The 26,410-nt window shown below is 40.5% G+C and overlaps 1 protein-coding gene across 7 annotated transcripts in view; it reads right to left on the minus strand.

The window, feature by feature from the left end:
* The window catches only part of slc17a5 (solute carrier family 17 member 5), a 45,490-nt gene continuing 19,080 nt past the window's right edge, over positions 1–26,410 (minus strand). For 3 of the 7 annotated variants that reach the window (XM_052024401.1, XM_052024398.1, XM_052024403.1), the window contains exons 7-11: positions 25,249–25,407; positions 18,908–19,040; positions 12,587–12,734; positions 6,934–7,024; positions 1–6,068 (exon numbers count right to left, since the gene is read on the minus strand). In XM_052024401.1, the coding sequence (XP_051880361.1) occupies positions 5,949–6,068; positions 6,934–7,024; positions 12,587–12,734; positions 18,908–19,040; positions 25,249–25,407 (651 nt within the window). In that variant the 3' untranslated portion in view covers positions 1–5,948. The remainder of the gene's footprint in view (positions 6,069–6,933; positions 7,025–12,586; positions 12,735–18,907; positions 19,041–25,248; positions 25,408–26,410) is intronic. The other 4 variants (XM_052024402.1, XM_052024399.1, XR_007956971.1 and 1 more) reach the window with 3 other exon arrangements.

The following is a 26,410-nucleotide window of genomic DNA, read 5'->3' on the forward strand; positions in this document are numbered from 1 at the left end:
TTTTTAACAACAAGAGTAATATCTTTAATTTTTTGAATATTTAAGCATTTTGTTATTTTTAAACATACTTCATCCTTTTTAATGTATTTCTACCAAAGAAAATAACAAAAACATGTTATATCACCTTTAAGAATATCAGGACATTCTCCACCAAGAAAATTCTCAGCCTCTTGTCTTCCCTCATTCTACCTTTGTACACTTGAGCTTATCTAGAATTCTAGCTTCTTGATCTTCCTGAATTTAAATCACCCTATTATTCATGGCTGTTACATCAGCTACTGGAGCCCTAATCTCTGGAATTCCCTCCCTAAAACCCCTGAGCCTCTTTTTCCTCTTCCAAAACATTCCTTAAAACCTGCTCCTTCAACCAAGCCTTTTGTCAACAGTCCTTCAACATATATGTTTGGCTTCAAAATTTATGCTTCCTGTAAAGAATTTTTGTATGTGTGGGTACATTACAAGAGCTATCAAATGGAAATTGTTTAAAAGCTTTTTTGAAGGAACTAGTAACAGTGAGAAAATTAATGCACAGTAGACAAAACTAACAAGAATAGGTATTTTCATGCTGATAATTTCTAATTACAAAATACCAAGCCTCTGTTCTTCCTTAGCGCAATTTTTGGCAAATGAAAACCATTGATTTGTTTTGTAAAATGAAACACTAAACTTTCTGTGCTGGCTTCAAACATGGGAATAAGAGAATTAAAAATAAAGCAAAACCAATCCTCTTTTGCACCAATCAACAGTTTTACAATTTTCCTCCATCAACCATTAAAATACTACCTTGTTATTACCAAGCAGTGTCATATGTGAAACTTCAAGGGCATTCCTGCTCTGGTTGACTTAATGCTTTGGGATATGTAGTAACTGGATCCTTGGCTAAAAAAGTACATTTGAGTAAGTTAATTCAAAAAGAAAATTGTTTTTCTTCCTTATTTTCCCCCATCCTCCCTTGATAATATTAATCCATATTGTAGGACTATAAGGAAGCTGACAGCTAGCCCAAAGTGCTGTCTTAGTATTTACCTGAACAAGTTGGCAGACTACGCCACTTGTAAGTTCAGGATCCTTCCATGTCATGCCCTTCAACTACTGCATTGTTGAAGCAAAGGTTTTGACTATTTTTTTCCTCTTGCAAAAGGATGCCAAGGCTAATAGTACTGTTAACCTAGGAAAAAAATAAACTCAGTACAGATCACAGATTGCCTCTGGAGTATTTCTGGGCTCTGCTTGGTAACAAAACTGAACATTGCACTTGCTAGCTCACCCTTTAGTCATTAAAGCAACTACCTTTGATCTGTGCTGGATAAATTGCTTAAATAATCACATACTTCTACTGTTAGCAAAGTTATAAAAAAAAACTAAATTTGTAATAAAAATTAGATGATAGTCAAATGTATACATGAACAGATCAAAGACATAAAGTGCATAAAATATTTCCTAAAATCATGTGCAACAAAATTAGGTGCGCTTTCCTTAATTATATGGTTAAAGATGTTTCTAGTCTGATCAAGCTAAAACTATTACTGCTGAATGATAACACTCAAATCCAATTATAATGGTGGCACAATGGTTAAAATTCAAGCCTTAATTTATTACAATTTGTTCTTTGAACCAAACAGGTCAGTCTCTGCCTCCCAATGACTCAGCAGCCTCTCTCAGTGAGAAGTTGGCCTACACAGATTAAATTTGATTCCTGATACGTGCTGAGTTAACTAATCATGGGCAGGTGGGTGTTATGGATTAGAAAGCAAAATTGCAAGGCAACCTATATGTATGTAACTGAATCAGACAGCTCTATTATGCTCCCTATGTGTTCACTGTCGGAAATTATCAGAACTGAATCCTGATATTAGTCTGTGCCTTTAGGTGGGAGGGGAGAAAACAGGGAAGAATCAAAATAACAGGGAGAAATAAGAAACTGATGGCTATTCTTGGTCCATTTCATCCAAAGCAGAAGCTTTTACATAGCCTCAAGACACTATCATCTTCATCTTCTTAAGCAGTCTCTCAGGATAAAGGATGATGTACTTCCATTCCAGTTTTGTGGGTTCAGAGGTGACTGATAAAGCCAAGTGAGAACTACAGACTCTTCTGCAGATGGAGCAGGCAGGAGGTGCCTGATGGGGCAGGTGGGTAGAGGTGATACACTCCTTCTGCCATTTTAAGTAGGGCTTTGTGTGCTCCTGATGCATGGATTTGAGGTTCTCAGTCCCATCCTGAATGCGCCACCATTTTGAGTGGTTACGTGCCAGCAAATCAGTGGAGATACTGCAATTTTTCAAGGAGACTTTCAGCAGATCCTTGAATGATCATCTCAGTACACTTTGTAATCCCTTTCTATTGACACAACTTGGAATATAGTGTCTGTTTCAGAAGTCTGGTATTCGGCATGTAAATGACACAAATAGAATCCTCTGAGAAGCCTTGAGGCAGAGTATGCAATCCCTGAGGTAATTAGTCCTTCAACATACCACCCCTCCTTAGATGATAGAAGACTGCTCGGAATGATACTTGTGCCAAATGAACTGTTGCCAGAGGCAAAATCTGGGACAGGTTTAACCATTTATGGTAAATTTGCTGTTCTTAGCATAAGAGTTGTAAGTAGTGATGAACAACAAAAAAAACTCCAAGTAATAAGAGCTACTCCTTCCAACCATAATTACAATCTTTACATACTGCTTTTTTTTAAATATTAAAATTACATACTACTTCTGATTTCAGGATTATTCCGGATGCTTTTCAAATCTGCTAATCAGGCAGCTGAGTGGAATTCTTGAAATACTTTGAAGCCTCTTGGAGAAAAATGCCAGGTAACCTTTTAAAAATAACTTTGTTATATTGTTTTAAGTTGATTTGCATAAAGTACAAAATGAAAACATAATTCAAACCTAGAGCTGACCCTTAAAATATAAAACACCCAGCTTATTTCTAAGTCAGGATTTCTTCTATCCCTTATAATTTTCTCTTTAAAAATTTCTTCTATTATGCTTGATGTGAAAAAGCAGTTTTATTTTGTAACATCTCTTGTTTTCAAACAATTATTAAAGGCCCAAAATTCACTGCAACCCAATTTACTGGTGATATTTATGAAGTGAATCATTTATGCTTTGCTTAATTTAGCATTTAGCTTTGCTAATGCTAAATTTATGCCAACATTTGCCAGAGACTTATTAGCTGTAGCAAGTCAGAAGCTTGAAGCAAATAGTTAAGTTTGATCATTTCAAATAGTGTAATTTATCTTGAAATTCAACAGCTATATAAAATCAAATTGTTGAAAACATAAAATATAGGATGAGTTTAAAATTTCAAAACATGTAACACGTTCTGCAAAAAAAGAATCGAAATCTTGAGACATAGAAAGATGCGCTCCCAATGTGGGCAAATGGGATTAGTGTAGGTGAACAAAAAGGTTGGCATGGACGTGGTGGGCCAAAGGGCCCGTATCTGTGCTATGCAGCTCTGGCTCTACCCGATGATCAAGCTGTTGGTGGTCCTTCCTGAATGCTTTCATTTGGTAGCTTACATCTCGGTCAATAGGAACTAAACTATTCCCCTGCACAGCAGTTCAACTTCCACGTCACCTTTAACTGCCAATAAAGACACGTCTGAAGAGGTGACGAACAATATGAAAATATTTTAAAAAGGATATACAAGCCAGAAACACCCTTTCCGTCTTAATGTTGCTGCTGACTATTTTGGGGAGGGCCAGAACTACACATTTGATCAAATTAAATTTATTTGGAGTTGAAAGGGTTAAACTATTCAGAAATATGTAATTTCTTTTGAATTACAAATATAATATAGAAGCAAACCAGAGTAACTGAAAGGGCAAAAAAAAACAAATTTTAAAATTGCTGCCTACATTATGATTCCAAAATCAAGATTCAAAATTGATTAAGAACCTGGACTGGATCTTTGACACTAGTTAATTTGACAAATTTAACTGATCTTACAGTTTAAAAAACTGCGGAGTTTTTTTAAAAATAAATTATTTTAAAGATAAAATTAATTGTTAAAATGAACTTGCAATCTGTGATTAATAAAGGAAGCAGTCAAGATGAAGTGGAACAGAATCTTTTCTCTTGCAAAATATTTTCCTCATTTGTGGGAAATTAGACCCTGAAAAATCCACTTAAGAGTGTTGATTTCCAGTACCTTCATTGTTATAGAAAAGTCTTTTTTCCCCCTAGATCATTCATAAACTGGAACTTTAGCAACTATTTTTATTTCTGGTGTAAAATTATGCCATAATTTAATGACTATATTGAAAACTTACCACACAATCAATTTAATTTTTTTATTAAATTAATTTACAGACCTTTTGGAAATTGTGGATACTATTTTTCTCAGCATTTAAAATCGCACATTTAAAATTTGCATAACAAAAAATTCTGGAAATGCTTTGGTCACTTTTCTTTCTGAATAGCTCCAGAATCCCTGGATTAGGCAGGATAAGGACAAATAGATTAACCAGTAACTACCACTGGCAGTAATAAAGGAAACTCAGCAATGTGAAAGACAATGAATACGGGTCATATGGTAACTTAACAATGCAGACAAGTGCTGATCATAAATCAGCTGGTGGCCTTGATCCTGTGATGCTGGTTGGACACTTTGTGCTTTGGCAACAAAAGTAGTTGGAGGGACTGAGGAAGCTCATTGACTTCTAGAACAAGAGGGAATATTATGTCTAAGCTGCAGTTCAGAGTCTCCCACTGAGGAAGACTGTCCGTCACTATGCAATTCTGTCCAGGCTGTAACTCTTCACCTTTGGACCATCCAGAATTACCTGTACAGAGCACACCTTGAGGTGATTCTTGCTGACAACATATTTTTTTCTGCCAGCAGGCAACACAGAACTCCCTTGAGCATTTGTTGGCTCTGCCTCTTGATAGGACCTGCCTGCTGTTTACTGGAATCTAATTAGAGTCTGGTATTAGTTGCCTTCAGCCATTGTTCTTCGCCATTGGCAGAGGGGAAACGCAGGTTGGTGAGGTGACCAGAGTCAAAGACATACTGGACGGTGAAGCAGTGATCTGGACCACAAAAAGGCTTGTGGCCAATGTCTATAGGATGCCCATCAGTGCATGTTTAGATTAGGGGACAAACCATGATTTCTCTTGGAGTCAAGTCCCCAAACCATCCTTGGGAGCTGGTCCACCACAACTTTAACTGTCTCTTAGAAATGTCTTCACAGTACTGGATGCTCTGGTGTACTCTCCACTTTCTTACTCTTGTTTGCAGGCCAAATGTACCCTGATGATCTGTTTTGCCATCTGGAAATGAGGGGTGGAGGATTCCCATTGGAGGTCTGCTCCCTTTCTTTGTAAAGGGGGTGGGGGTAGTTTCCTTTCAGTAGATTTCAATAGATATTCAAGCAGGTTCAAAATCTCCTGGCTGCCTGTATTTATTTTCAGCAGTCTAGATGTATGTACACAGAATGCAAGAGACTACAGTTCCTCTTTCAGTATTTGAGAAGCTGCTCAGGTTTTAATTCATTTTAGTCCCATGCTCCTGGTCTTTTGGCACCTTATGCAGAGGAAGATGGGAGCTGGCTTTATGGGATATTTGAAGGACCTCATTGATCAGGTTCAGGTGCAGCCATAAAAAGGTATTCACAGGCCCAGGCAGTCAGAGAATCCCTCTTTCCAGATTGTCTACCTCTTCCCTGCTGCTCTGTTCAAGCTCAAGTTACTAGAAAAAAGAGAGTGAATGCACAGGCACTAGCATTAAGATTCAGGTCTTTTGCAACTAAAGGGCACTGCAGGGACTGGAATGCATCCTAAATACTGTGGTTAGTATTTTAATTTGTTTTTAGTTTGTCGTGAAATGAAGTTTGTAGGGGAAAAAAACTGTTAGGTCACATGATCAAAATTAAACCTATGTTAAAGTCACATGAGAAACATTGATTGGTTGCCAAGGACTGTGTGGTTACAGATAAATATTCAGTGATCAATTGCCCAGGACTGGACTGTACCTTTCCCAAAAATGGTGAAAAACAGTGCACCGAACACATCAATACTGGCAGCAATGTAGAACACACTTCTCCATTCTGCAAGTGTATGCTGTGGAATCAAGAAGGAAAACATTGAAACTAGATCCTGATTTAAGAACAGACTACTAATATAATATAGATAATCTCATTCCTGCTGTCAATATTAAAAAACAGTTTTATGGGAATTGAATACATTTCAAATTAATTTCCAAGTAAATGGGTTTTTGACTTCATTATAATGAGCCGGGGAAATCTTGGACAGTCTTGCATACTGTCAAATTAAAGATATCTTTCATGAACCAGCAGCACACTTAGTTTATAGCTGTATTTCTCAAGGTACAAGTTCATTGTTGTCATTTCAAACTGATTATGTTATTCAGAAGTTAAGTATTATAGTTATTATTCAACATCATACCAAAATCCACAACTTCATTACCTAGAAGGATAAAAGCAGCAGTTGCACAGGAGTGCTACCTCCTCCCAAGTTCTCCTCCAAGTCGCATCCTTTCATGATTTGGAATTTAATTGGATCAAAATCTTAGAACTCTCTACCCAACGACAGGAGTACTCTCATGCTGGGCATTACAGTGATTCAAGATTGAGGCTTACCAGTACCACCTAAAGGATTAGTTATTGGTGGGCAATACCTCCTGGCTTTGTCAGTTATGCCAGACAAAAGACCGTTTCAATAACTGCCAAAATCCTAAAGCTTTGTCTTATTCTGTATACCGCTGTAATGGGCTAAAATTCTATTTTTAACCACTACTGTGGCACACTGAATAAGGCAAATAATTTACTTACCTGGAAGTCTATCTAAATATTAGCATTTTAACAACCGAACACTAAAATAACAAGATTTATGTTGAAACAATTTTCTTAATAAGAAAGTGATCATGCATTGTTTTTCACTTGGTTAAAATATTTAGAATACTTACATTGTATGTCAAGACTTTGGCAATAACTGGTCCTACCATTCCAGGAATCGTGGCAAATGTGTTTGTGATCCCAAGTAAGATTCCCGCATACCTAATAACCACAAAATACATGAATACATGATTTAAGTTCAATGATGAATGTATAACAAAAATACAAAAGATTTTTTCCCCACTCCCAACAACAATGATACAGAATGCACTGCAGCAACTCACCAAGTATCCTTAGAAAGGACCTTCCAAAGTCACAACCAGCTGGAAGGACAAGGGCAGCAAAAGTATGGGAACACCACCACCTAGAAGTTACCTTCCAAGACTTACACCATTCCTGACATGGAAATATAATGCCATTCCTTCATGTCACTGGGTCAAAATTCTGGAACTCTCTCCCTAACAGCATTGTAGTTATCCCCACAGCTCAAGGACTGCAGCGGTTCAAGGCGACAGCTCACCACCACCTTCTCAGGGGCAAATAGTGATGGGCAATTAAATGCTGGCTCAGCCTGCGAAGCCCACATCCCTTGAATGAATATTTTTAAAAATCCTATGATGCAATTAGTGAATGTAAGACACAGGTTCTAGCATCTGTATCAGAGTCCTGATGAAGGGTCTCAACCCGAAACATCGACTGTTAATTTCCCTCCACTGATGCTACCTGACCTGAGTTCCTCCAGCATTTTGTATGTGTTGCTCCAGCATCTATTTGGTTCTGCAATTTAGCCAGTAACAAACACAAAGGAAATGGAAGAATGGCAATCAAATAATGATGGGCCTCAGAATGGGAGGAAATACACTCATGCAGATCTCACCTTTAGTCCCTTTCCAATTGAAAGCACACTGAACTGTGAGTGAACCAATTAAATCCTACAAAGAGCAGAAACGCTCAGAGAACCATAAATGTTTAACATGTAGGAGTAGCCCAGCATGTTCATACTAGCTCCTTACTGCAGCAGTCCAAAACAAATCTGACTGCTCTACACAATCTTCTGCTTCAAATAATTAACCAATTTCTTTTATGAATTTTATTATGTCTCTGAGCCCTCAATCTAGATTCTTTAACTAGTATTATCAAATTGTCCATTGTTTCAAAATATTATTTCCATGAAATCCTCATTCCTCCTAGTTCTAATATTGTTTCAAGAGCCAGTGGTGTTTTAATTAGAATCAGAAGCTTTCATGTCCATTTTCTGTCACCTCACAAATTACTACACATTGAATTAACTACACAATTTATTCTGATACAATTTGAATTGACAACTTCTGCATTACTAGCCTTGTACTATTATCACAATGCTGTACTTTTAAATGAATCTCCTGTAGTAGGTAAGGTCATTCCAATTCAGTCAGTTGGTTTTCTGTGGTTGTCAAAATGAGTGACCAAAGAAATCAATTTTGTACAGGCTGCTGTCCAGATTGCAAAAGGCAATTATAGTTACCACTTTAATTGGGCCATGTAAGATTTAAAGCTAGAATTTACCTTATTCAGTGCTGCTCCCTAGTCTAGATCAGACATATAACAAATTTAGGAGGTCAACTATATCTGTCCTACATTTTTACCATAAACCATGTGCTGGAGGAACTCAGCAGGTTGAGCAGCATCATCTGTAGGAGGAAAGGAACCGTCAATGTTTTGGGTCAAGCCTGATGCAGGATCTCAACCTGAAATGCTGACAATTCATTCCCACCACCACCACCCCCCCCCCCCACCCCCGCCAGATGCTGCTCGACCCACTGAGTTCCTCCAGAGATTGTATGTGGCTCCAGATTCCAGCATCTGCAGTCTCGTGTCTATATTTCTGCCACTGCTGCATAAAAATTATACTTAAAGCTATATTCCTTTCAAAATGGGAATTTTAAATGATAAAAAAAATCAGTGCTATGTCAAATCTGCCATGGCAGTCCTTAGTGTGCATAAATAATGGAGGCCAACTGATTAACAATATTAAAACAAAATCTGTCAAAACTAATTTCAATTGAATTCAAATGAGAAGCACTATTCACAACATCATGGTAGTTTCTTCTGCACTGTCCTAAATCTAATATATTCTGCCCCTTCAATTCTAGACTCTAAGCAGTAAACCATCAGTTTATTCATTGTTTTTCATAATCCACGTGTTCCACGATGGAACCCATACGACACCTCAATCTCCAATGATCTCCACTGCTTTGTTCCGAAGTATCTGCCACCCCGAAGGCATTCAATACGTGGCCGCCCACAAAAATACCTGTTTCCCACTACAGGTTAATGACAAAGTGGACTCCACTTGTTTGCTCCAAAAATCCATACATGGATTGTAGTGACAGACACAGCTATTGTTCTTCATCCATAGATACGGAGACCAGCAGTCAGTTTCAGTCTCTCTCTCTCTCTCTTTTTACTGAGCAAAACAGCCAGCACGTTGTTACAGTCTTGCTGTTGTGATGACACCACACACACTACTACTACTCTACTGTCCAGGTGCCTTAAAGGGACATTCACCAAATAGCAACATGACTCGTAACACATAATTAAGTACCTCCACCAAATCCTCCTGTATTACCTTGAAGAGACTTCGCTGAGGAAGGATACTGTAGTAGCAAGTCTTGGTAAGAACATGGTCAAAGAGCCGGACAGCAGGGGAACAGTGAGAGATGGTCTCACAGAATCCGACTGTATTCTTCCCAGTTCTTACCAACATTAGTTCAAGAACCAGTGGGGTTTTAATTATAATGCAGCAAAAACAAAGTCATGCTGTCTAAAACAAATTGAAGTATCGCTAGGTATGGCCTCTCTAAAATAGGACCAATCCAATTTGGTCAACCAATGCCCAGACTGTTCTCAATCAAAGTGGAAAAGGTGTTGCCAACAGTGCTTTCGAGTGGGACTTGTACAACCACTCACAGTTTAGGTTCTGCTGAAACACTCCTAGATCTTAGCAGAATCAGGTCCAAACAAAACAGCATAATTCCAGACGCAAGGAGAGGACAACTTCTCCTGACAATATGGCAGCATATGAATGAATGGCGCATCAAGAAACCCTGTAAAATTCAAGTTGATGGAAATCAGAACTAAATTCACCAATGACTAAATTAACACCTAGCACCTCAAGAACATGGTTGTTGGAGGGTAATCATTGTCAGCCCCAAGATACTGTTGGAATAGTTCCTCAGGACAGTGTCCTAGGCCTAACCACTTACAGATGCTTCAATTACCATCATAAGGGCAAAAGTAGGATTGTTTGCTGATGAATGCAATTCCTCAGATAATGACGACATTAAAGCTAGCAAGCAGCAAGATCTGGGCAACATTCACGCATTAAGTTCATAAGTTACAAGTAACATCATAAGTGCTAGACAACAACCTTCTCCAACAAGAGTGTCTATTCACATCCCACTGACAGTGAATAATCATCAACTTCTCCCTGCCTTAGTAAAGCAGCCAGCATAATCAAAGATCCCACTCACCTCAGACATTCTGTCTTCTCCCCTTGGGGAGAAGATACAAAAGCCTGAAATCACGTACCACCAGGCTCAAGGACAGCTTCTATACCGCTGTTATAAGACTATTAGAACGGTTCCCTAGTACGATAAGATGGACTCATGACCTCACAATCTACCTTGTTATGACCTTGCACCTATTGTTTACCTGCACTGCACTTTCTCTGTACCTGTTACACTTTATTCTGCATTCTGTTATTATTTTACCTCGTAGTACTTCAATGCACTGTGTAATGAATTGATCTGTATGAACAGTATGCAAGACAAGTTTTTCACTACACCTCAGTACTTGTGACAATAATAAACCAATTCCAATTCCTCACCAACCTCCTGGGGCAATCACCATTGAACAGAAAACTGGGCGGCACCTTGTCATGGCAAGTCGTGCTGCTGACTCACAGCTCTAGCAACCAGAGTTCTGTCTGTGTGGAGTTTGCCTGTTCTCTCTATGATTACATGGGTTTCCACCCCACCCCAGGTACCCTGGTTTCCTCCCACATTCCAAAGATGTGCTGGTAGGTTAGCTGGCTGCTGTTAATTGCCCCTGATGTAGACAGATGGCAAGAAAATCTGGGGGACACAAGTTGGGGAATGGCACTGATGGAAATAATGAGAACTGGCATAAATTCAATAGGCTGGATGGCCTCCTATGTCATTAATGGAAAATGAGCAAATATGAGAAACTTAACTGGATCGGCCTCATAAGTACTGTGACTGCAGGAGGTGGTCAGTGGCAGGTTGTTCTATGGTGTGCAACTTATTTCTCAAATCCCTTGACCAAATCCTTTCAGTGGCACCTGCAAAGAGAATCTTAACTTCTCTACCAAGTTGAACCAACCTGGTTTGATGACAATGACCAGGAGTTCTAATTGCCAATTGCAAACATAAGGCATTCCTGGAGCCTCCACCATTCCTCAAAGGATAAGAAGTCCAACAGACGACAGAAAATCTGTCTCCTAAAGACTCAGCAATTCATTGAGAACCATGACATGCACAGGTTCTTCAGGACTGTTAAGGGCATCTAAGTCCCAAATACCCATTGGCTTCACCCCACTGAAAGCAAAGGATGGGGCTGAACTCATCAGAGACAAAAACAAATCAGCAGCCACTGGAAAGAACACTTTGAAATTCTCAACTCCAAATTCTCAACATGAACACCCTTGACTCCATCCCACAGCAAACTATTCAGGCCAGCCTTGCAGCCAACCCTAACTGACAAGTTGAAAAGGTCACAGCCCAATTTAACAAGAATAACAAGACCTCAGAAGCAGCAGAAGTGCTGAAATCCTAAAAACGGTGGTATAGAACTTATCCATAATCTCTTTATCAACATCTGGGAAAAGGAGTATCTACCAGTGGACCTCAGGGATGCTAACCATCTTTAAGAAAGGAGACCACAGACTCCCTAATGTCCGTCACAGGGAAGATCATCACCAGAATCCTTCTGAACTGTCTCCACCCAGTGGACTTCACAGATTCAGAGTTCTGATGAAGGAGCCAGGAGCTGAAACATTAACTGTTTCTCTTTCCAAAGATGCTGCCTAGCTACTGAGTTTTATCCCCCCCAGCATGTTTCTATTAATTTGACAGCTGTTTTAGATAAAGTACCATGACCTTCAAAGACGGACAATTTTCTGCCTTCAACATCACCATCAGTTTTCTGGTCTAAAATTATATTTCCCCTACACAGCAGGAAAATAGGGGGAATGACGATTGTTGAGGAAGAGAAGGCAAATCGATAGAAGCAGCAGTCCATTTTTTTTTATCCACCTGACTAAAATTTGCTGGTCTAGATAATTTTTTTTAGCTGTTTGGCAGTGGGGGGTAAAGGGGTAAATAAGATTTAACACAAATGCCAACAAATCTAACATTATTTCTTCCAGTTTATGTAAGTAATGTGTAAGTATATGATAGATGCCTGTTTTGTATATAATTAATTGTATTGCAACTTACTGTTCAATATTTGTAGTATCTCCCCTAACACTGCAGTTAGGGGAGATACTACCAAAACACAATTAAAAGGATAAAAGAAACAGCCCAAGCATTTTTAGAGCTTCTGATGTCAATTTCAGAAGAACAGCAAACTGCTGGAGGTGGAAAAAGCAATTTCTAAGTTACTTTCCCACAGATTTCATGGGGGAACTTCAGACAAGCATTTTGCTAAAACAGATTCACTTACGATGGAGCAATATCCAAATGATTAATGTTGAATCCAGACATACTGAAGCCTCCTAACGCAGAGGATATTGTTACAAACAATACAGCTACTGTATAATTACAGCCTATATATCCAGTAGCAACCAGGAACATTGCAGGCCCAATCATACCTACAATAAAACAAAAATTGTTACGGATATTATCGTATAAAAGTAAAATCAGGTAACCAGCTCTCCTTGTTTAGATGCTAATGTTTCCAAACCTTCTAGAGATCTTAGTTACTACACTTTAAAAAAAAATCAATTAACCAATGGAATGAACCACCTGTGGTAGGGAAATTATTGGAGAAGATTCTTAGGGATAAAATTTACTCATTTGAGAAAGCGTACACTTATTAGGGATAGTCAGCATGGCTTTGTGCGGGGGAGGACATGTCTTTGGGTTTTTTTGAGGAGATGTTGAAGATGACTCATGAGGGCAGGGCAATGGATATGTATACATAGACTTTAGAAAGTTTTCAACAAGGTCCCTCTTGGTACACTGATCCAGGAGATTAAGGCACAGGGGATCAATCCATAGAGACTTGGTTGATTGGATTCAAGATTGATTTGGCCATTGAAGGCAGGGGATAGTGGTGGAGGGGTGTTATTCTGACTGGTGTTCCGCAAGGATCAGTGCTGGGACTTTGTTTGTGTATGTATGTGTATGCATATTTATATATATATATATATATATACACATACATATATATATATATATACACACACACACACACACACACACACATTAAATATATAAATAAAATGAAAATATGGATAACAATGTATATTGGCTGATCAGCAAGTTGCAGATGACACAAAAATTAGCGGAGTTATGGATGTTGAGGAAGTTGTCAAAGGATTAAGCAGGAGATGGACCAGTTGGAAATGTGCGCAGAGAAAAGGCAGATGGAGTTTAATCCAGACAAATGTCAGGTATTGCACTTTAGGAGGTCAAATGCAAGAGATCACAAGATCACAAGACAAGGGAGCAGAAGCAGGCCATTCGGCCCATCGAGTCTGCTCCAAGGAAAGGGAAACAGAAATGAGAAATGGGGAATGGGGGAAGAAGAAGAAAAAAAAACTATTCTAATCCCAATTACTGGCTTTATCCCCATATCCCTTGATATCCTGACTATTTAGATATCTATCTATCTCCTCCTTGAACGCCCCCACTGATCTGGCCTCCACTGCTGTATGTGGCAAGGAGTTCCACAAATTCACCACCCTCTGGCTAAAGAAATTTTTCCTCATCTCTGTTTTGAAACTGTACCCCCTAATTCTAAGATTGTGCCCTCTGGTCCTGGACTCACCCACCAAGGGAAACAGCCTAGCCACATTTACTCTGTCCTTTCCTATCAATATTTTAAATGTCGCTATGAGGTCCCCTCTCATTCTTCTGTACTCCAGCGAGTACAGTCCAAGAGCCGACAAACGTTCCTCATACGTAAGCCCTTTCATTCCTGGAATCATCCTCGTAAATCTCCTCTGAACCCTCTCCAACGTCAACACATCCTTCCTAAGATGTGGGGCCCAAAACGGCGCACAATATTCCAAATGAGGCCTCACTAGTGCCCCATAGAGCCTCATCAACACTTCCTTACTTTTATACACTATACCTCTCGAAATGAATGCCAACATAGCATTCGCTTTCTTTACCACCGATCCGACCTGGTGGTTAACCTTTAAGGTATCCTGCACGAGTACCCCCAAGTCCCTTAGTACTTCCGTGCTTTGGATTTTCTCTCCTCCTAGATAATAATCTGCCCGCTTATTTCTGCTTCCAAAGTGTACAACTGCACATTTCCCTACATTGAATCTCATCTACCATTTCCTTGCCCATTCTCCTAAACTGTCTAGGTTCCTCTGCAACCTTCCTATCTCTTCAATACTCCCTACTCCTCCCCCTATCTTGGTGTCATCCGCAAACTTAGCCACAAAACCATTTATTCCATCATCCAAATCGTTAATGTACAAGGTAAAAAGGAGCGGTCCCAACACTGACCCCTGCGGCACACCACTAGTAACCGGTAACCAACCAGAACGAGATCCTTTTATTTCCACTCTTTGCTTCCTGTCAACCAGCCAATGCTCCACCCATTCTGTTATCCTACCCGTAATTCCATGACCTCTCATCTTATTAATCAGTCTCTTGTGAGGCACCTTATCGAAGGCCTTTTGAAAGTCTAAATACACAACATCTACCGCCTCTCCCTTATCCACCTTACCTGTGATTTCTTCAAAAAACTCCAATAGGTTGGTCAGGCAGGATCTTCCCTTCACAAAACCATGTTGGCTAGGACGTATCCTGCCCTGTGCCTCTAGGTATTCCGTAACCCCGTCTTTGAGGATAGATTCCAATAACTTTCCCAAGAGGAAGTACAACAGTAAATGGCAGGACCCTTAGGAGCATTGATGTACAAAAGGATCATGGGGTACAATTCCATAGCTCCTAAAAGTGGCAACACAAGCAGATGCCTTCTTCACTAACCAGGGTGGTACAGAAGGCATACAGCATACTTGCCTTCATCAGTCAGGGTGTTGAGTATGAAAGTTAGGAAGCCACGTTGCAGTTGTATAAAACTTTGATTAGGCCGTACCTGGAGTACAGTGTGCAGTTCCGGTCACCCCATTACAGGAAGAATGTGGAGGCTTTGGAGAGGGTACAAAAGAGGTTGACCAGAATGTTGCCTTGATTAGCGAGTACTGGCTATAATGAGAGACTGGACAAACTTGGATTATATTCTCTGCAGCATCGGAGGCTGAGAGGCAACCTGAGAGAAGTATATTAAATTATGGGCAGCATAGTTGGGGTAGATAGTCATTTTCCCATGGTGGAAATATCACATACAAGAGGGCATAGCTGTAAGGTGAAAGGGGGAAGTTTAAAGGAGATTTGTGAGGCAAGAGTTTTTGTAGGTGCTGGAATGCTCTGCCAGGGGAAATGGTGGAAGCAGATACAACAGCAATATTTAAGATGCATTTAGACAGGCACATGAACCGGCAGGGAATGGAGAGATATAGACAATGTACAGGCAGATGAGACTAGTCATGGTCAACGCAGACATCATGGGCTGAAGAGCCTGTTCCCTTGTTGTACTGTTCTATGTAATTAATATCAACGTGGTTTTGTGAAAGGGAAGTCATGATTGACCAATAAACCGGAGTTCTTTGAAGAAGGAACATGCACTGTGGACAATGGGGAACCATGCATTTGATAAGGTGCTGCATCAAAGGTAATTGGGGAAAAATAAAAACTCACAGGTAACATTTGGCATACGTAGAAGGTAAGCTGAGTAGGTGATGTGTCATTTTTCTGGTTGGCAAGATGTAATGAGTGGTGTGCCACAGGGATTGCAGCTAGAGCCGCAACTTTTAACAATCATATAAATGACTTGAAGGGACTGAAGGTATGATTGCTAAATTTGCTGATGTAGAAATAAGTAGGAAAATATTTTTCAAAGAGGACAAAGAGACCACAAAGGGATACAAGTTGAATTGGTGGTCTAATTGCTGAGAAATGGAATGTAGTAGAAAAATGTGAAATGGTTCATTTTGGCAGGAGAAATAAAGCAGCATAGTCACTAAATGGTGTGAGATTGTAGGCTTCTGAAATGCAGAGAGACCTAGGTGCTCTAGAATATGATTCACAAAAGGCTAGTACTCATGTACATTAAATAATTAGCAAAGCTAACACAATGTTACTGTTTAATTCTAGGGAAATTGAGCATAAATGTAGGGAGGTTATGCTTCATTTATATAGGACACTGGTGAGACTACATCCTAAGTACTGTGACTATTACTGGACTGCTTATTTAAGAAAGGCTGTAAATGCTGGAAGCAGTTCAGAGAATTTTCACAAGACTGATACTGCAATGAGTGACCAGGAGGAAAGGTTGGACTGGCTCATCTTGGAGGGCTTGATTGAAACATCTGAGATCCTGAAGGGTCATGACAGTATGGATGTGGAGGAGATGTTTCCTTACAGTAGAATCTGGAACCATGGGTAAGGTTCATACAATTTAAGACAGATTAAGCTTTTTTTTGGAATTCTCTTCCTCAAAGGGTAGTGGAAGAAGAGCGTTAAGAGTTTTTTTAAAGTTAGAAGTAGATTCTTAAGTTAACGTCTAAGTCAAGTTTATTGTCATATGCACAAGTACATACATGTATGCACAGATTCAATGAAAAACATTTTCAGCAGCATCACAGACACATAGCATGATATAAGCAGCATTCACAAGAAAACAATAAATTAAACATAAATCATACACAATTTTTACAAGAAAGAACATAATTAAAACAAAAAAAGGCCCATTTTAGTGGAAAGTGATCAAAGTGGTCAGTGTTGCTAAACTGTAGTGATTAGGGTTGTGCAGGTTGATTCAAGAACCGATAAGCAGGTGGGTGAAAGCTTACCAGAGATAAGCAGGAATGCCAAGCTAAGGTTACAGTCAGGTCAGCCATGATCAAACTGAAAGGCAGAGCAAGCTTGAAGGGCTGAGTGGTCCCTGTTGCTTCTAATTCATATCTTTGTATATCTCTTCATAGATACGCAATCTATTCCACTTCAGTACAGCACTAATCCACACTTTTTATCTATTAGCCAATCATTTCCAAGATCTAACAAAATAAGTTATTAAACAAATAACTGGAAATGCTGCTAGTAATAATCATATTTCAAGCCAATAATTTATCAGTTACAATCCTTTTCTTTTTGCCATTTTTAATTTGCACAATATCCTGTCTTTCTGAAAACCCATCACGTAACTCTATCAATGTATTAAATGCATCCACGCTGTTTAAATGCCAGTAACGGCCACTTTTAAAATAAAAACCTGCTCTGGCTTAATAAAGTAACTCTCAGTTGTGCAGCACAGAAACGGGCCTTTCAGTCCACCACGTCCATGACGGCCCTTTTGCCCATCTGCACTAATCTCATTTGTCCGCATTAGACTATCTAAATGCCCCTAAAACTTAATAATTGTATCCGAGTCCTCCACCTCCTCTGGCTGCACATTTCAGATCTCAACTACTCGGTGTAAAAGAAACTTACTCTTAAGATCCACTTTAAATTCCTTATCCCTCACCTCAAAGCAATGCTCTCTTGTATTTGATACCCCTGTCATAGAAAAAAGATCTTGACTATCTATCCTATCTATGCCTTTCATAATCTTATGCATTACTATCAGGTCACCCTTCAGCCTCCAATCCAGGCAACATCCTGGTGAATCTCCTCTGCACTGTCTCCAGCGCAAACACATCTTTCCCACAGTGTGGAGACCAGAACCGCATACAATTGCATACTCCAAGCATGACCTAACCAGTGTTTTATAAAGTTGCAACATAAAGTCCCAACTCTTATATTCTATGCCCCAACCTATGAAGGCAAGCATACTTTATATCTTCTTCATCACCCTATCCAAATATGTTGCCACTTTCAGGAAATTATGGCCTTGGATCCCAAGGTCTCTGTGTTCATTAACATTCCTTAAATATCCTACTCCTATTTAACTTGCCAAAATGCACCACCTCACACTTGCTGGGAATAAATTTCATCTGCCAATGCTCCACCCAACTTTCCAAATAATCTATATCCTGCTGTAGCCTTAGACAATCTTCCTTGCTACCCACATCACCACACTAATTTTCATGTCATCCGCAAACTTACTAATCATTCCTCGTACATTCACATCCAAGTCGGTAACAAATATTGCAAATAGCAAAGTACGAGCACCAATCCCTCTGACACACCACTCGTCACAGGCTTCCAATCAGAAAAACATCCTTCCACCACTACCCTCTGCCTCCTATCACCAAACCAATTTTAAATCCAATTCACCAGCTCCCCTTGGATCTCATGTGCCTTAACCTTTCAGACCAGCCTACCATGCGGGACCTTGGCAAATGCCTTGTCCACAAAGACAACATCTACCACCCTGTCTTCATGAATCTCCTTGGTTACCTCTACAAAAACTCACCATCAAATTAGAGAGGCACGATTTCCCCCTCATAAACTCATGCTGCCTCTCCCTAATCAGACTCTTATGAACATAAATCCCGTCCCTTCGAGTTTTCTCCAATAAAGCTCACCAGCCTGTCGTTAGCTGGCTTATCCCTGCTGTTCTCCTTAAATAAAGGAACAACATTAGCTATCTTAGCTAATTAGCTGTTTAATTATTTAACTACTTATTTTATTATTGGTTTTAATCTCAGTTCTGGTTTTCTATATATCCTGAACCAGCTCAGTTAAACTGCCAGCATTTCCTCGGCAATAAAACCTCCCCTCAAAAATTTGAAAAACTTACCTATTAGGGTGCACATTTTCCGAACAGTAGATGTAGTCCAGTTCTGTTTTTTCATCAGGTAATCAGCAATCAATCCGGCACTGATCATCATTATCCAACAGAAGAGATATGGTAGTGCCGATAAAAATCCATTCTATAGATAAAAAATGATTAGTTGTAACAAGAAATATAACAATGGAGAATTTTCCCAATAATGGACTTTACCCTTCAAGATGGTCCAAGAGAAATCTTCCAACTGAAATCATCAAGTAAAACCTCATTGAAATTTCCTTCCAAATGAAACCCTGTAATAGTAATCCCAATTTTTATGTTGCACAACACTATAACATGAATTTGCTTTAATATAGGCCCCATCTCATTGGCCTAGTCCCCCATGCTTAAAATTGTAATCTGCAAACTGCCCGTGCCTGAATTTACCCGAGCTGGAAGAAAAGGATTCATTTCACTGGCTCTCTGCAAGTGTATTGTGTGGTCTGAATAACTCAATGGCCTTGAACAACACATAAGGAGGTCCCAACCTCAAGATGCACTGAGATCTGGCAAAATAGGCATGGACATTTGCCACTTGTATAAAGAGAAATTAATGTTAAGTTCTTAAATGTCTTTGACACTCAGAGAAATTTAAAGACAATTAAAATCACAGTTAACCAAACACATAAAACATTAAACTAAAGCAAAATGATTGTTAAAAAAAAATTCTCCCTTTGCCTCCCAAATCTTTGCTCTACACTCTCCAGTGAAATCAGTGGTCTCTTGGATCCAGCTCCAGGTCTGAGCACTCACGATTCCCTGCCCAGCAATTGGAGTCCATGTGGAGTCCAGCAGCAGAGTAAACTGACATTTTTTGGCCCTGCAAATCTGTCAGCCAGACTTGGCCATTTCTTAAAATGTGAACTGCAGGAGAAAGTCAGAATGATTTTAGTTAAGTGAATATCTCAAAAAAAAATCATGAGCAATATCAAAGTTTGTCTCCAAGAAACAGCAGCATATATTTCAAATGGCTAAAAGTACTTTTGAAAGAGGTGGATTTGTAAGTGTCTTAAATGGACAAGACACAGGCAGAGGAGGTTGGGGGTGGGAATTCCAAAGATAAGGTCCTCAAATAGACAGCTACCAATGATAGGAGCAAAATGGGTTGCATTTTGGAGGAACACAGAAGATTAAATATTTGCTGGGTTGGAGGTAGGGCAAAGCCTTAGCAGATTTCAGAAGGATGTGTATTAGCAAAATAGGCAGATACTTGGCAGGTGTAATTTTGAACAGAACCTGCCAAGTGATACATTTTGGAAAGAAGGAAAAAAATGACATGCAACATAAATTAAATGCTACAATCTCAAATGAAGAAACAGAAAGATCTAACAGTTGATAATTTTTGAAAGGTGACAAGTTAAGGCTGTTAAGTATATGAGATCTCAGACCAAAGCATTATATACTACTGGCCTTATCAGGAGCATCATGTGACAATCTTTAGAAAGTTGTTAAGGCCTTAGAGGGGGTTCGGGGAGATTTGGTAGAGTGCTACCAAGAACTTCAGTTACATGGAGAAACTTGGATTGTTCTCCGTTGAACAATACTAACTGGGAGATTCAGTCACCTTCAAAATGAAGGGTTTTGATAGAGAAGATAGGGAGAAACTATTTCCTCTGGGAGGATTGTTAGTAACCAAAGAACAAAGTAAGATAATTGGCCAAAGAACTAGAGGCAAGATGGAGGATTTTTTGTTAATGCACTGAGCTACAAGCTGGAATGAACTGAAAAGTTGTGGCTGCCCCAAAACTTTCCTATTTACCATGTAGATACATGATGCACTGGGGGTGAACATTTGAACTTGTATTTGAATATATGAACTTGTGGAACTACTGTATGAGAGAAGCTTATCACTCAAGAGATCTTAAAGTGTGGTTCTATTTAAACTGTGGTTCATTTCTACCATCAAGACAGGCAGATGCTTTATAACTACTGTTCTACAAAAGCTTGCAATTGTGTGTGGAAGTTTATGAATTTGATTCAAAACACATTACCGTAAATGCATTGCTTGGTGTACGAGTCAGTGCTCCTAATAGGCAAGAGCACTACCTGGTAGGTGCAATACTTACTATACTAAAGTACACAGACAAAAGGTGTTCTAGGATAGTTCTCAATTAGCCTAAACTGAAATCAATGAAGTTGATGAGATAGTGAACATGAATATCACTCAGTGAACATGAATATCACTCAGTGAACACTATCAGCATGAATGTATGTTACACATTAGCCAAGGGAATCCCATATCTTCTATCGCTCACCATCATGACTGGCATCCAAATTGTTTTGCTATACAGTGTTTACTGTGTACAGCAGCAAATCTAAACAGACATTTATTACAAGGATCCTGTCATGATTTTGGACTAAACTGGTATTAGAATAATCTTAGCCAAACAGATACACAAGAGAGTTTCTTGCTGACAATGAAGCGAATGAGGATGGATCTCCACTTAAAGTAATTTCATGGGACACGAATCGTATTAACACAACCAATTATCCATCTGTATTGTGGAGGGCCGTGGCTGTCACGTGACAGCACTGCACATTACCTGGTCGAAAGACACACCACTGCCAATCAAGGTTTGGCTCCACCCATCAGTGCACACCTGACCATTGGTTCATTTAAGCACCTTTGTACTTGGCCTTGGGCCACTGGCCTTTGTGATCGATTAGCCCTTGCTGGCACCGGGCCATTGGCCTTTGTAAATCACCCAGGCTGGACCCCCCCCAGCCCTCCAGCACTATAAAGAGTGCCACATGTGCTTGGCTCACTCTCTTTGACTGCTCCGAGGGATTCACCCTGTTTCATTCCAGGTCGCGGACCGTGGGATGGTGCTGGAGGAATAGTTGGTGAGGTGTGCACTGTTAAAAGGGTTGGGAGCGTCTTAGTTATTGTCCCTAGTAGCACAGAGCTGTGCCTGCACTGAGTCAAGGGGTGGCGAGTATCGTATTGACTTATCCTTGATTGTATGTACCCAGTTCGTTTTGTGTGTGTGTATTGGTATTGGTTTATTATTGTCACTTGTACCGAGGTACAGTGAAAAGCTTGTCTTACAAACCGATCTTACAGGTCAATTCATTACACAGTGCAGTTACATCAAGTTAGTACAGAGTGCCTTGATGTAGTACAGGTAAAAAGAGAACAATAACAGTAGAGAGTAAAGTGTCACAGCTACAGAGAAAGTGCAGTGCAATAAGGTGCAAGGTCACAACAAGGTAGATCGTGAGGTCATGAGGTCATAGTCCATCTCATTTGTATAAGGGAACTGTTCAATAGTCTTATCACTGTGGGTAGAAGCTGTCCTTAAGTCTGGTGGTACGTGCCCTCAGGCTCCTGTATCTTCTACTCGATGGAAGAGGAGAGAGGAGAGAATGTCCCAGGTGGCTGGGGTCTTTGATTATGCTGGCTGCTTCACCAAGACAACGAGAGGTAAAGACAGAGTCCAAGGAGGGGAGACTGGTGTCTGTAATGCGCTGGGCTGTGTCCACAACTCTCTGCAGCTTCTTGCGATCTTGGCAGAGCAGTTGCCATACCAAGCCGTGATACATCCTGATAGGATGCTTTCTATGGTGCATCGGTAAAAGTTCGTGAGAGTCAAGGGGACAAACCAAATTTCTTTAGCCTCCTGAAGAAGTAGAGGCGCTGGTGAGCTTTCTTGGCCATGGCATCCACATGGTTTATCCAGGACAGGTTGTCGGTGATGTTCACTCCCAGGAACTTGAAGCTGTCAACCCTCTCGATCTCAACACCATTGATGTAGACAGGTGTATGTACACTGCCCCCTTTCCTGAAGTCAATGACCAGCTCTTTAGTTTTGTTGACATTGAGGGAAAGGTTGTTGTCATGACACCATTCCACTAAGCTCCCTATCTCCTTCCTGTACTCCAATTCATCACTGTTTGAGATATGGCCTACAACAGTGGTATCATCTGCAAACTTGTAGATGGAGTTAGAGAAGAATCTGGCCACACAGTCATGAGTGTATAGGAAGTAGAGTAGAGGGCTGAGGATGCAGCCTTGAGGTGCACCAGTGTTGAGAATAATCGTGCCGGAGGAATTGCTGCCTATCCTCACTGATTGCGGTCTGTTTGTTAGAAAGTCAAGGATCCAGTTACAGAGGGAGGTGTTGAGTCCTAGGTCTCGGAGTTTGGTGACAAGCTTGCTTGGTATTATTGTATTGAAGGTAGAGCTGTAGTCAATAAACAATAGGCTAACGTAAGTGTCCTTACTGTCCAGATGCTCCAGAGCTGAGTGAAGGGCCAGGGAGATGGCATCCGCTCTAGACCTGTTTCGGCGATAGGCGAATTGCAGTGGTTCCAGGTTGTCTGGTAGGCTGGAGTTGATGCGTGCCAATGACCAACCTCTCAAAGCACTTCATGATGGTGGATGTCAGAGCCACTGGTTGGTAGTCATTGAGGCATGTTACCTTGCTTTTTTTTGGTACCGGGATAATAGTGGTCTTCTTAAAACGGGAGGGAACCTGAGATTGAAGCAGGTAGAGGTGGGATATGTCCACAAATACTTCTGCCAGCTGATCAGCACAAGATCTGAGCACACGGCCCGGGACACCATCTGGGCCAGGTGCTTTTCTCGTGTTCACTCTTCGGAAGACTGATCTTACATCCTCCACTGTGATCACAGATTCAGCTGCGTTGGTGGCTGTCAGGGTGGATGGTGACAATCCACTTCCTTTTTGTTCAAAACGTGCATAGAATGCATTAAGTTCATCAGGAAGGGATGCGCTGTTGTTAGCTATGCAGCCTGACTTCGTCTTGTAGCTTGTTATGGCATGTAAGCCCTGCCATAACTAGCAGCTGGTCAGGGACTCTATTTTGAGTTGGTATTGCCTCTTGGCATCCCTTATAGCTTTACGAAGGTCATACCTCGCTTTCTTGTACAGATCAGGATTACCAGATTTGTGTGCAGCAGTCCTCTCCTTCAGTAGGGAGTGGATCTCCCGGTTCATCCATGGCTTCCTGTTTGGGAACACCTGTATTGTCCTCTTTGGTACACAGTCCTCCACACACTTGCTGATAAAGTCTGTGATGGTGGTGGCATACTCATCAAGGCTGGCAGCTGAGTCTTTGAACATGGTCCAGTCCACTGTCTCAAAGCAGTCACGTAGACCAGCATTGCACGACTCTCCGTACCGGATCCTCCTGTTTCAGTTTCTGTTTGTATGCAGGGAGAAGGAGCACAGCCTGGTGGTCTGATTTCCCAAAGTGAGGATGTGGGGTGGCTCAGAAGGCATCTTTGATGGTTGTATAGCAGTGGTCAAGGGTGTTGGCGCCCCTGGTGGAGCTGGAGATGTGCTGATAGTATTTTGGTAACACACTCGTGAGGTTGGCCTGATTGAAGTCCCCCGCGATGATGAAGAGGACCTCAGGGTATCCTGTCTCAAGATTGTTGACCATGGAGTATAGCTCATTGAGTGCAGGCTTCATGTTCGTCTGTGGTGGGATGTAGACTGCCATCACAATAGCTGAAGCGAACTCCCTTGGCAGATAGAATGGTCGGCACTTCACCGTTAGATATTCCAGGTTGGGTGAGCAGGAGCTCGCCAGGATCGTCACGTCCGAGCACCACAGGTTATTGATTAAGAAGCAGACCCCTCCACCTTTAACTTTGCCTGAGGACTCTGTACGGTCCATTTGATGAATCGAGAAGCCGTCAGGTTGAATAGCAGAGGCAGGTGTAAGCCACGTTTCAGTGAGACATAGTACACAACAGTCCCTCAGTTCTCTTTGGTAGGTCAGTCTTGCCCTTAGTTCATCAACTTTGTTCTGAATAGACTGGACGTTAGCTAGAAGTAAGCTGGGGAGGGGGGTCTTGTAACCACGTTGTTTCAGCCTCACCTGCAGCCCAGCCCTCTTGCCACATTTCCGAGATACACGGATACACGGCGGCAACTCTTCGGTCCTGAAGTGGAGCCACCAGGTAAGTTATTGTTTAGGGTCAGACCTGTAAGACGTGTGTGTGTGTGTGTGTGTTTGTGTATTTTACCCATTGCAATTTTCCCACACTCGCTATAAACTGTGCGTGTGTGTGTGTTATTCCCGTTACCATTTTCCCTTGTTTGCCTTTGTAAATAAAATCCTTTCCTGCCAGACTGTGTTCAGAGTCGTTTACTTTTGAGATCCTCCGAATCTGTCTTCTCACTCATAACACCATCAGAAACCATTTATCAAGCAAGGCATGATACAGCTTTAGAACATCAAAAGACCTTCCTTAATTGTCATTACTGTCTCATCCAAATTTTGCATGAAACATGAGGCGCACAATGACTTTAAGCTGTAAGTAAAACTTTCACACTCACCTCTTTAATGTCAAATTGTAAAATCTCTTCCATGTATGTTGGAAGCAGTGTTAATAATGTATAAAAAGTCCAATTGTAGCAAAAGTGAGAAACAACTATAGCCCAGAGTGGCAAAGATTTCCATATAGATTGCCATGGTACATTTTTCTTAAAAGAATGCTATGGAAATAGAAAAGGAGAAAAATTAAGCTGAAGGAGAAAAGAACCCAAATATTATTTAAATGCACATAACAGCCACATATCTGGGAGTGGCACCCTAATCCTAGAATCAGATGTTACTCTTGGCTAGTACTTCCTTACATTATGCTCATTAAATTGTTACTCCATACTAATTCATTTTTTGTTTTAAGTTCAGCCAATGAATCCTGCTTTTGAGTCACATCATTAGAAATAAAGTCAACTACTCACAGACAAAGAATACCGAATAAAAACAAGTCACTTCCCCTCCCCTTCATGAAAATAAATACACAAAGCTTTAACTCAGTCTCGTAAAAATTGCTACTAACTCAAACTGATACACTTTAGCTAATCCTCCTTGGGGGTTGGGATTAACATACGTCAAACTCTTTATAATAGGAAAGAACATACTAGTCACGATTAACTGAAAATATGTTCAAAATTTGCTCAGGAGCATCCTGCCCATAAAAAGCAGGGCAAATTCTAACTAGCTGCCAAATCAGCCTACTCCAAATCATCAGCACAGTGATGGAAGGAGTTGTCAACAGCACCATTAGTGGTCACTTAATCTCCGATAACTTGCGCACAGTTAGGTTTTGGATTCATAAGAACAAAGAAATTGGAGGAGGAGTAAGGCATCATGCCCCTTAAGTCTGCCCCGTCATTCAAATGTGGTCATGGCTTATCTATGCTGGCCTCAACCCCTCATCTGTGTCAGTTCCCCATAGCTATCAATTCCTCAAACTTTGAAATATTTATCTATCTCCATCTTAAATATAGCTAATTGGTTTATTATTGTCACATGTACCAAGTACAATGAAAGACTTTGTTTTGCCTGCCATCCATACAGATCATTTCCAAACACAAGTACATCGAGGTAGTACAAAGGGAAAAGCAGTAACAGAATGCAGAATATAGTGTTACAGTTACTAAGGAAGTGCAGTTCAGGTAGATGATAAGGTGCAAGGGCCATGACAACGTAGAT

Source organism: Pristis pectinata, chromosome 10 (assembly GCF_009764475.1).
Source record: "Pristis pectinata isolate sPriPec2 chromosome 10, sPriPec2.1.pri, whole genome shotgun sequence".
In the NCBI taxonomy this organism is placed as follows: Eukaryota; Metazoa; Chordata; class Chondrichthyes; order Rhinopristiformes; family Pristidae; genus Pristis; species Pristis pectinata.